Below are 12,500 nucleotides of genomic sequence, written 5' to 3'. Positions count from 1 at the left end.
GGGGGAGGAGGAGGATGGTATGGGGGGGGGGAGGGGGAGGATGGTAGGAGGGTTCTGTGGGAGGGGAGGGGGAGGATGGTAGGAGGGTTCTGTAAGGGAGGGGAGGATGGTAGGAGGGTTCTGTAAGGGAGGGGGAGGATGGTAGGAGGGTTCTGTAAGGGAGGGGGAGGATGGTAGGAGGGTTCTGTAAGGGAGGGGGAGGAGGGTAGGATGGTAGGGGTTCTGTAAGGGAGGGGAGGATGGAGGAGGGTTCTGTAAGGGAGGGGGAGGAGGAGGATGGTAGGAGGGTTCTGTAAGGGAGGGGGAGGATGGTAGGAGGGTTCTGTAAGGGAGGAGGAGGATGGTAGGAGGGTTCTGTAGGGGAGGGGGAGGATGGTAGGAGGGGAGGGGAGGAGGAGGAGGATGTAGGAGGGGTAAGGGAGGAGGAGGAGGGTAGGAGGGTTCTGTAAGGGAGGGGGAGGAGGAGGAGGGTAGGAGGGTTCTGTAAGGGAGGAGGAGGATGGTAGGAGGGTTCTGTAAGGGGAGGGGGAGGAGGGGGGAGGATGGTAGGAGGGTTCTGTAAGGGGAGGGGGAGGGGGGGGGAGGATGGTAGGAGGGTTCTGTAGGGGGGAGGGGGAGGGATGGTAGGAGGGTTCTGTAAGGGAGGGGGAGGGAGGGAGGAGGATGGTAGGAGGGTTCTGTAAGGGAGGGGGGAGGAGGAGGATGGTAGGAGGGTTCTGTAAGGGAGGGGGAGGAGGAGGATGGTAGGAGGGTTCTGTAAGGGAGGGGGAGGAGGGTAGGAGGGTTCTGTAAGGGAGGGGGAGGATGGTAGGAGGGTTCTGTAAGGGAGGGGGAGGGGGAGGATGGTAGGAGGGTTCTGTAAGGGAGGGGGAGGATGGTAGGAGGGTTCTGTAAGGGAGGGGGAGGATGGTAGGAGGGTTCTGTAAGGGAGGGGGAGGATGGTAGGAGGGTTCTGTAAGGGAGGGGAGGAGGAGGAGGATGGTAGGAGGGTTCTGTAAGGGAGGGGGAGGATGGTAGGAGGGTTCTGTAAGGGAGGGGGAGGAGGAGGAGGGTTCTGTAAGGGAGGGTTCTGTTATGGCTTCGTCCCAAATGGCACCCTATTCCCCCCATACAGTGCACTACTTTTGTCCAGGGCACATAGGGTGCCATTTGGGACTGAGCGTCTCTCTCACTGTGAGGCTAATCAGATGTGTTCTGAGAACGCCCATCCTGCTCAGAACACACTAGAACACTCTGGAACACTGCTGAACATTCTGTCGCCACAGACTTAATGGAGGCATCAGCACTTCTCAGAACAGGGGCCGGTCTGTGTCTGAGTCCTCCAAGTCTCTCTCTCTCTCTCTCTCTCTCTCTCTCTCTCTCTCTCTCTCTGTCTCTGTCTCTCTCTCTCTCTCTCTCTCTCTCTCTCACACTCTCTCTCTCACTCTCACTCTCTCTCACTCTCACACACTCTCTCTCTCTCTCTCTCTCTCTCTCTCTCTCTCTCTGTCTCTGTCTCTCTCTCTCTCTCTCTCACACTCTCTCTCTCACTCTCACTCTCTCTCACTCTCACACACTCTCTCTCTCTCTCTCTCTCTCTCTCTCTCTCTGTCTCTGTCTCTGTCTCTCTCTCTCTCTCTCTCTCTGTCTCTCTCTCTCTCTCTCTCTCTGTCTCTGTCTCTGTCTCTCTGTCTCTCTGTCTCTGTCTCTGTCTCTCTCTCTCTCTCTCTCTGTCTCTCTGTCTCTGTCTCTGTCTCTCTCACACACTGTCTCTCTCTCTCTGTCTCTGTCTCTGTCTCTGTCTCTGTCTCTCTCTCTCTCTCTCTCTCTCTCTGTCTCTCTGTCTCTCTGTCTCTCTGTCTCTCTGTCTCTCTGTCTCTCTCTCTCTCTCTGTCTCTGTCTCTGTCTCTGTCTCTCTGTCTCTCTGTCTCTCTCAATTCAATTCAATTCAATTCAAGGGGCTTTATTGGCATGGGAAACATGTGTTAACATTGCCAAAGCAAGTAAGGTATATAATATATAAAGTGAAATAAACAATAAAAATTAACAGTAGACATCACACATACAGAAGTTTCAAAACAATAAAGACATTACAAATGTCATATTATATATATACAGTGTTTTTACAATGTGCAAATGGTAAAGGACACAAGATAAAATAAATAAGCATAGATATGTGTTGTATTTACAATGGTGCGTGTTCTTCACTGGTTGCCCTTTTCTCGTGGCAACAGGTCACAAATCTTGCTGCTCTGATGGCACACTGTGGAATTTCACCCAGTAGATATGGGAGTTTTTCAAAATTGGATTTGTTTTCGAATTCTTTGTGGATCTGTGTAATCTGAGGGAAATATGTCTCTCTAATATGGTCATACATTGGGCAGGAGGTTAGGAAGTGCAGCTCAGTTTCCACCTCATTTTGTGGGCAGTGAGCACATAGCCTGTCTTCCCTCGAGAGCCATGTCTGCCTACGGCGGCCTTTCTCAATAGCAAGGCTATGCTCGCTGAGTCTGTACATAGTCAAAGCTTTCCTTAATTTTTGGTCAGTCACAGTGGTCAGGTATTCTGCCGCTGTGTACTCTCTGTGTATGGCCAAATAGCATTCTAGTTTGCTCTGTTTTTTTGTTAATTCTTTCCAATGTGTCAAGTAATTATCTTTTTGTTTTCTCATGATTTGGTTGGGTCTAATTGTGCTGCTGTCATGGGGATCTGTAGGGTGTGTTTGTGAACAGAGCCCCAGGACCAGCTTGCTTAGGGGACTCTTCTCCAGGTTCATCTCTCTGTAGGTGATGGCTTTGTTGTGGAAGGTTTGGGAATCGCTTCCTTTTAGGTGGTTATAGAATTTAACTGCTCTTTTCTGGATTTTGATAATTAGTGGGTATCGGCCTAATTCTGCTCTGCATGCATTATTTGGTGTTCTACGTTGTACACTGAGGATATTTTTGCAGAATTCTGCGTGCAGAGTCTCAATTTGGTGTTTGTCCCATTTTGTGAAGTCTTGGTTGGTGAGCGGACCCCAGACCTCACAACCATAAAGGGCAATGGGCTCTATGACTGATTCAAGTATTTTTAGCCAAATCCTAATTGGTATGTTGAAATTTATGTTCCTTTTGATGGCATAGAATGCCCTTCTTGCCTTGTCTCTCAGATCGTTCACAGCTTTGTGGAAGTTACCTGTGGCGCTGATGTTTAGGCCAAGGTATGTATAGTTTTTTGTGTGCTCTAGGGCAACAGTGTCTAGATGGAATTTGTATTTGTGGTCCTGGTGACTGGACCTTTTTTGGAACACCATTATTTTGGTCTTACTGAGATTTACTGTCAGGGCCCAGGTCTGACAGAATCTGTGCATAAGATCTAGGTGCTGCTGTAGGCCCTCCTTGGTTGGTGACAGAAGCACCAGATCATCAGCAAACAGCAGACATTTGACTTCAGATTCTAGTAGGGTGAGGCCGGGTGCTGCAGACTTTTCTAGTGCCCGCGCCAGTTCGTTGATATATATGTTGAAGAGGGTGGGGCTTAAGCTGCATCCCTGTCTAACCCCACGACCCTGTGTGAAGAAATGTGTGTGTTTTTTGCCAATTTTAACCGCACACTTGTTGTTTGTGTACATGGATTTTATGATGTCGTATGTTTTACCCCCAACACCACTTTCCATCAGTTTGTATAGCAGACCCTCATGCCAAATTGAGTCGAAGGCTTTTTGAAATCAACAAAGCATGAGAAGACTTTGCCTTTGTTTTGGTTTGTTTGGTTGTCAATTAGGGTGTGCAGGGTGAATACATGGTCTGTTGTACGGTAATTTGGTAAAAAGCCAATTTGACATTTGCTCAGTACATTGTTTTCATTGAGGAAGTGTACGAGTCTGCTGTTAATGATAATGCCGAGGATTTTCCCAAGGTTACTGTTGACGCATATTCCACGGTAGTTATTGGGGTCAAATTTGTCTCCATTTTTGTGGATTGGGGTGATCAGTCCTTGGTTCCAAATATTGGGGAAGATGCCAGAGCTAAGGATGATGTTAAAGAGTTTTAGTATAGCCAATTGGAATTTGTTGTCTGTATATTTGATCATTTCATTGAGGATACCATCAACACCACAGGCCTTTTTGGGTTTGAGGGTTTTTATTTTGTCTTGTAACTCATTCAATGTTATTGGAGAATCCAGTGGGTTCTGGTAGTCTTTAATAGTTGATTCTAAGATCTGTATTTGATCATGTATATGTTTTTGCTCTTTATTCTTTGTTATAGAGCCAAAAAGATTGGAGAAGTGGTTTACCCATACATCTCCATTTTGGATAGATAATTCTTCGTGTTGTTGTTTGTTTAGTGTTTTCCAATTTTCCCAGAAGTGGTTAGAGTCTATGGATTCTTCAATTACATTGAGCTGATTTCTGACATGCTGTTCCTTCTTTTTCCGTAGTGTATTTCTGTATTGTTTTAGTGATTCACCATAGTGAAGGCGTAGACTCAGGTTTTCCGGGTCTCTATGTTTTTGGTTGGAGAGGTTTCTCAATTTCTTTCTTAGAATTTTGCATTCTTCATCAAACCATTTGTCATTGTTGTTAATTTTCTTCGGTTTTCTATTTGAGATTTTTAGATTTGATAGGGAAGCTGAGAGTTCAAATATACTGTTAAGATTTTCCACTGCCAAGTTTACACCTTCACTATTACAGTGGAACGTTTTACCCAGGAAATTGTCTAAAAGGGATTGAATTTGTTGTTGCCTAATTGTTTTTTGGTAGGTTTCCAAACTGCATTCCTTCCATCTATAGCATTTCTTAATGTTACTCAGTTCCTTTGGCTTTGATGCCTCATGATTGAGTATTGCTCTGTTTAGGTAGACTGTGATTTTGCTGTGGTCTGATAGGGGTGTCAGTGGGCTGACTGTGAACGCTCTGAGAGACTGGGTTGAGGTCAGTGATAAAGTAGTCTACAGTACTCTGTCTCTCTGTCTCTGTCTCTCTCTCTCTCACACTCTCTCTCTCTCTCCTCTCTCCTCTCTCTTGTCTCTCTCTCTCTCTGTCTCTCTCTCTCTCTGTCTCTCAATTCAATTAAAGGGCTTTATTGGCATGGGAAACATGTGTTAACATTGCCAAAGCAAGTGAGGTAGATAATATACAAAAGTGAAATAAACAATTACAATTAACAATAAACATTACACATACAGAAATTTCAAAACAATAAAGACATTACAAATGTTATATAAATATATAAATAATAAGTATATATATATAGTGTTCTAACAATGTACAAATGGTTACAGTACACAAGGGAAAATAAATAAGCATAAATAAGGGGTGTATATACAATGGTGTTTGTTCATTACTAGTTGCTCTTTTCTTGCTGCTGTGATTTCACATTGGAATTTCACCCAGTGGATATGAGTTTATCAAAATTGGGTTTGTTTTTGAATTCTTTGTGGATCTGTGTAATCTGAGGGAAATATGTGTCTCTAATATGGTCATACATTGGGCAGGAGGTTAGGAAGTGCAGCTCAGTTTCCACGTCATTTTGTGGGCAGTGAGCACATAGTCTGTCTTCTCTTGAGAGCCATGTCTGCCTACGGCGGCCTTTCTCATTATCAAGGCTATGCTCACTGAGTCTGTACATAGTCAAAGCTTTCCTTAAGTTTGGGTCAGTCACAGTGGTCAGTTTAAATTTAACAGCTCTTTTCTGGATTTTGATAATTAGTGGGTATCGGCCTAATTCTTCTCTGCATGCATTATTTGGTGTTCTACGTTGTACAGAGAGGATATTTTAGCAGAATTCTGTGTGCAGAGTCTCAATTTGGTGTTTGTCCCATCTTGTTAAGTCTTGGTTGGTGAGCGGACCCCAGACCTTACAACCATAAAGGGCAATGGGTTCTATGACTGATTCAAATATTTATAGCCAGATCTCTCGCGCTCTCTCTCTCGCGCTCTCTCTCTCTCTCTCGCTCTCTCTCTCTCTCGCGCTCTCTCTCGCGCTCTCTCTCGCGCTCTCTCTCGCCTCTCTCTCGCTCTCTCTCGCGCTCGCTCGCTCTCTCTCGCTCTCTCTTGCTCTCTCTCTCTCGCTCTCTCTCGCGTGCTCACTGAGCCTGTCCATAGTACATGTTCGGACAGTACTCTACGTTAGGACAGTACTCTGTGTTAGGACAGTACTCTGTGTTAGGACAGTACTCTGTTAGGACAGTACTCTGTTAGGACAGTACTCTGTTAGGACAGTACTCTGTTAGGACAGTACTCTTTGTTAGGACAGTGTACTTTGTTAGGACAGTGTACTTTGTTAGGACAGTACTCTGTTGGGACAGTACTCTGTTAGGACAGTACTCTTTGTTAGGACAGTGTACTTTGTTAGGACAGTACTCTGTTAGGACAGTACTCTGTTAGGACAGTACTCTTTGTTAGGACAGTGTACTTTGTTAGGACAGTGTACTTTGTTAGGACAGTACTCTGTTAGGACAGTACTCTGTTAGGACAGTACTCTGTTAGGACAGTACTCTTTGTTAGGACAGTGTACTTTGTTTGGACAGTACTCTGTTGGGACAGTACTCTGTTGGGACAGTACTCTGTTGGGACAGTACTCTGTTGGGACAGTACTCTGTTGGGACAGTACTCTGTTAGGACAGTACTCTTTGTTAGGACAGTACTCTGTTGGGACAGTACTCTGTTGGGACAGTACTCTGTTGGGACAGTACTCTGTTGGGACAGTACTCTGTTGGGACAGTACTCTGTTGGGACAGTACTCTGTTGGGACAATACTCTGTTGGGACAGTACTCTGTTGGGACAGTACTCTGTCGGGACAGTACTATGTCAGGACAGTACTATGTCAGGACAGTGTAATATGTCGGGACAGTGTAATATGTCGGGACAGTACTCTGTTGGGACAGTACTCTGTTGGGACAGTGTAATATGTTAGGACAGTACTCTGTTGGGACAGTACTCTGTTGGGACAGTACTCTGTTGGGACAGTACTCTGTTAGGACAGTACTCTGTTGGGACAGTACTCTGTTGGGACAGTACTCTGTTGGGACAATACTCTGTTGGGACAGTACTCTGTTGGGACAGTACTCTGTCGGGACAGTACTATGTCAGGACAGTACTATGTCAGGACAGTGTAATATGTCGGGACAGTGTAATATGTCAGGACAGTACTCTGTTGGGACAGTACTCTGTTGGGACAGTGTAATATGTTAGGACAGTACTCTGTTGGGACAGTACTCTGTTGGGACAGTGTAATATGTTGGGACAGTACTATGTTGGGACAGTACTCTGTTGGGACAGTACTCTGTTGGGACAGTGTACTATGTATGCACCTATGACACACTACCGTTCAAAAGTTTGGGGTCACTTAGAAATGTCCTTGTTTTTGACAGAAAAGCACAATCTTTTGTCCATTAAAATAAGTAAATAAATAAAATTGTAAATAGATCAAATTGTTCAGAAACAAAAGACACACACTGGACAGAGGATCTCTGCCTAGAAGGCCAGCATCCTGGAGTCGGCTCTTCACTGTTGTCGTTGAGACTGGTGTTTTACTATTTAATAAAGCTGCCAGTTGAGGTCTTGTGAGGCATCTGTTTCTCAAACTAGACACTAATGTACTTGTCCTCTTGCTCAGTTGTGCACCGGGGCCTCCCACTCCTCTTTCTATTCCGGTTAGAGCCAGTTTGCACTGTTCTGTAAAGGGAGTAGTACACTGTGAAGGGAGTAGTACACAGCATTGTACAAGATCTTCAGTTTCTTGGCAATTTCTCTTATGGAATAGCCTTCATTTCTCAGAACAAGAATAGACTGATGAGTTTCAGGAGAAAGGTCTTTGTTTCTGGATGTTTTGAGCCTGTAATTGAACCCAGAAATGCTGATGCTCCAGATACTCAACTAGTTTAAAGGAGGCCAGTTGTATTGCTTCTTTAATCAGTGTGCTAAAATAATTGCAAAATTGTTTTCTAATGATCAATTAGCCATTTAAAATGATGATGTACAGTTGGCAAGTCGGTTAGGACAATTACTTTGTTCATGACACAAGTAATTTTTCCAACAATTGTTTACATACTGATTATTTCACTTATAATTCACTGTATCACAATTCCAGTGGGTCAGTAATACACATACACTAAGTTGACTGTGCCTTTAAACAGCTTGGAAAATTCCAGAAAATGATGTCATGGCTTTAGAAGCTTCTGATAGGCTAATTGACATCCTTGAGTCAATAAGGAGTGTACCTGTGGATGTATTTCAAGGCCTACCTTCAAACTCAGTGCCTCTTTGCTTGACATCATGGGAAAATCAAAAGAAATCAGCCAAGACCTCAGAAAAAAATTGTGGACCTCCACATGTCTGGTTCATCCCTGGGAGCAATTTCCAAACGCTTGAAGGTACCACGTTCATCTGTACGAACAATAGTGTGCGAGTAGAAACGCCATGGGACCACACAGCCGTCATACCGCTCAGGAAGGAGACCCGTTCTGTCTCCTAGAGATGAATGTGCTTTGGTGCGAAAAGTGCAAATCAATCCCAGAACAACAGCAAAGGACCTGGAGGAAAGATGCTGGAGGAAACAGGTGCAAAAGTATCTATATCCATAGTAAAACGAGTCCAATATCGACATAACCTGAAAGGTCGCTCAGCAAGGACGAAGCCACTGCTCCAAAACCGCCATAAAAAAAGCCAGACTACGGTTTGCATCTGCACATGGGAACAAATTTCATACTTTTTACAGAAATGTCCTCTGGTCTGATGAATCAAAAATAGAACTGTTTGGCCAGAATGACCATCGTTATGTTTGGAGGAAAAAGGGGAGGCTTGCAAGCCGAAGAACACCATCCCAACCGTGAAGCACGGGGTGGCAGCATCATGTTGTGGGGGTGCTTTTCTGCAGGAAGGCCTGGTGCACTTTACAAAATAGATGGCATCGTGAGGTATGAAAATGATGTGGATATATTGAAGCAACATCTCAAGACATCAGTCAGGAAGTTAAAGCTTGGTCTCAAATGGGTCTTCCAAATGGACAATGACCCCAAGCATACTTCCAAAGTTGTGGCAAAATGGCTTAAGGACAACAAAGTCAAGGTATTGGCGTGGCCATCACAAAGCCCTGACCTCAATCCTATAGGAAATGTGTGGCCAGAACTGAATAAGCGAGCAAAGAGGCCTACAAACATGACTCAATTACACCAACTCTGTCAGGAGGAATGGGCCAAAATTCACCCAACTTATTGTGGGAAGCGTGTGGAAGCTACCTGAAATGTTTGACCCAAGTTAAACAATTCAAAGGCAATGCCACCAAATACTAATTGAGTTTATGTAAACTTCTGACCCACTGGGAATGTGATGAAAGAAATTAAAAATCAACCGTTTCCAACTGCAATAGTCATTTACAACATGAACAATAATCTGGACTGTATTTTTGATCTATTTGAAGGGACATAAAAGAAAAGTGCTTTTTTTTTTCAAAAAACAAGGACGTTTCTAAGTGACCCCAAACTTGTTTCTTACAGTGTGTGTAAATGCATGAAAATATATAAAAAAACAGCCATAACAAAGCCTAATCCTGTGAACTTTGACCCATCCAGGTACGTAGGGGACATGTTAGCGTGGCTGCACCAAGCCACCGCATCAGAGAAGGAGCATCTGGAGGCCCTGCTGAAACAGGTCACAGCACAAGGTAACCTAAAACCCTCACACGATCCCTACGGCAACGACCGCTTGAGCTCCTCTAATGCTAACCTTTGTACAGGTAGTTAATCCTCTCGTGTGTCTTGTCTGCGTGTGACTGACTGCCTTCCCTTTAGCGCCAGGAGTGGATGAGACCATGCAAGAGGTGGTGGGACACATCACTGAGGGAGTCTGCAGACCTCTTAAAGTAAGACCCTCCAACCCAGTGTGTTTGTTGTGTGTACATTTCCCTTTATTTCAGTCGACTGTATTTGACTGTAGAACTAATAAAATGAAGAAATTCTACTGGACAGACTGACTGTCCTGGGATAAGTACTACTGGAAAGACATTCTGTCCTGGGATAAACACTACTGGATAGACATTCTGTCCTGGGATAAACACTACTGGATAGACATTCTGTCCTGGGATAAATACTACTGGATAGACATTCTGTCCTGGGATAAATACAGACATTCTGTCCTGGGATAAATACTACCGGGATAGACCTTCTGTCCTGGGATACATACTACTGGATAGACATTCTGTCCTGGGATAAATACTACTGGATAGACATTCTGTCCTGGGATAAATACTACTGGATTGACATTCTGTCCTGGGATAAATACTACTGGATAGACATTCTGTCCTGGGATAAATACTACTGGATAGACATTCTGTCCTGGGATAAATACTACTGGATAGACATTCTGTCCTGGGATAAATACTACTGGATAGACATTCTGTCCTGGGATAAATACTACTGGATATTCTGTCCTGGAAGACATTCTGTCCTGGGATAAATACTACTGGATAGACATTCTGTCCTGGGATAAACACTACTGGAAAGACATTCTGTCCTGGGATAAATACTACTGGATAGACATTCTGTCCTGTCATTCTGGGATAAATACTACTGGATAGACATTCTGTCCTGGGATAAATACTACTGGATAGACATTCTGTCCTGGGATAATTACTACTGGATAGACATTCTGTCCTGGGATAAATACTACTGGATAGACATTCTGTCCTGGGATAAATACTACTGGATAGACATTCTGTCCTGGGATAAACACTACTGGAAAGACATTCTGTCCTGGGATAAATACTACTGGATAGACATTCTGTCCTGGGATAAATACTACTGGATAGACATTCTGTCCTGGGATAAATTCTGTCCTGGGATAAATACTACTGGATAGACATTCTGTCCTGGGATAAATACTACTGGATAGACATTCTGTCCTGGGATAAACACTACTGGATAGACATTCTGTCCTGGTATAAATACTACTGGATAGACATTCTGTCCTGGGATAAATACTACTGGATAGACATTCTGTCCTGGGATAAATACTACTGGAAAGACATTCTGTCCTGGGATAAATACTACTGGACAGACTTCTGTCCTGGGATATATTCTACTGGAAAGACATTCTGTCCTGGGATAAATACTACTGGAAATAAATTAGACATGTCCTGGGATAAATACTACTGGATAGACATTCTGTCCTGGGATAAATACTACTGGATAGACATTATGTCCTGGGATAAATACTACTGGATAGACATTCTGTCCTGGGATAAATACTACTGGATAGACATTCTGTCCTGGGATAAATACTACTGGAAAGACATTCTGTCCTGGGATAAATATACTGGATAGACACTGCTGGATAGACATTCTGTCCTGGGATAAATACTACTGGATAGACATTCTGTCCTGGGATAAATACTACCGGGATAGACATTCTGTCCTGGGATAAATACTACCGGGATAGACATTCTGTCCTGGGATAAATACTACTGGATAGACATTCTGTCCTGGGATAAATACTGCTGGATAGACATTCTGTCCTGGGATAAATACTACTGGATAGACATTCTGTCCTGGGATAAATACTATTCTGTCCTGGGATAGACATTCTGTCCTGGGATAAATACTGGATAGAACTGGGGGATAGACATTCTGTCCTGGGATAAATACTACTGGATAGACATTCTGTCCTGGGATAAATACTACTGGATAGACATTCTGTCCTGGGATAAATACTAGACATTCTGTCCTGGATAGACATTCTGTCCTGGGATAATATACTGGATAGACATTCTGTCCTGGGATAAATACTACTGGATAGACATTCTGTCCTGGGATAAATACTACTGGATAGACATTCTGTCCTGGGATAAAACTACTGGAAAGACATTCTGTCCTGGGATAAATAACTGGATAGACATTCTGCTGGATAGACATTCTGTCCTGGGATAAATACTACTGGATAGACATTCTGTCCTGGGATAAACACTGGGATAAATACTGGAAAGACATTCTGTCCTGGGATAAATACTACTGGATAGACATTCTGTCCTGGGATAAATACTAACTGGGATAGACATTCTGTCCTGGGATAAATAAATAGACACTACTGGATAGACATTCTGTCCTGGGATAAATAGACATTCTGTCCTGGGACTGGATAGACATTCTGTCCTGGGATAAATACTACTGGATTGACATTCTGTCCTGGGATAAATACTACTGGATAGACATTCTGTCCTGGGATAAATACTACTGGATAGACATTCTGTCCTGGGATAAACACTACTGGAAAGACATTCTGTCCTGGGATAAATACTACTGGATAGACATTCTGTCCTGGGATAAATACTACTGGATAGACATTCTGTCCTGGGATACTGGATAGACATTCTGTCCTGGGATAAATACTACTGGATAGACATTCTGTCCTGGGATAAATACTACTGGATAGACTGGGATTCTGTCTGTTGGGATAAATACTACTGGATAGACATTCTGTCCTGGGATAAACACTACTGGATAGACATTCTGTCCTGGGATAAATACTACTGGATAGACATTCTGT

At 43.7% G+C, this 12,500-nt stretch overlaps 1 protein-coding gene across 1 annotated transcript in view; it reads left to right on the top strand.

Annotated features, from left to right (window-relative positions):
- LOC135535159 (conserved oligomeric Golgi complex subunit 6-like) overlaps positions 1–9,822 on the top strand; it is a gene marked incomplete at its 3' end in the record, with an annotated part of 11,189 nt that extends 1,367 nt beyond the window's left edge. The window contains 2 exon segments of the mRNA XM_064961873.1: positions 9,533–9,624; positions 9,752–9,822. Coding sequence (XP_064817945.1) covers positions 9,533–9,624; positions 9,752–9,822 — 163 coding nt within the window.
- Positions 9,823–12,500: the final 2,678 nt, after the last annotated feature.

The sequence above is a fragment of the Oncorhynchus masou genome, unplaced genomic scaffold, assembly GCF_036934945.1.
Source record: "Oncorhynchus masou masou isolate Uvic2021 unplaced genomic scaffold, UVic_Omas_1.1 unplaced_scaffold_4534, whole genome shotgun sequence".
Taxonomy (NCBI): Eukaryota; Metazoa; Chordata; class Actinopteri; order Salmoniformes; family Salmonidae; genus Oncorhynchus; species Oncorhynchus masou.
This window is presented reverse-complemented; position numbering and strand designations above follow the sequence as displayed.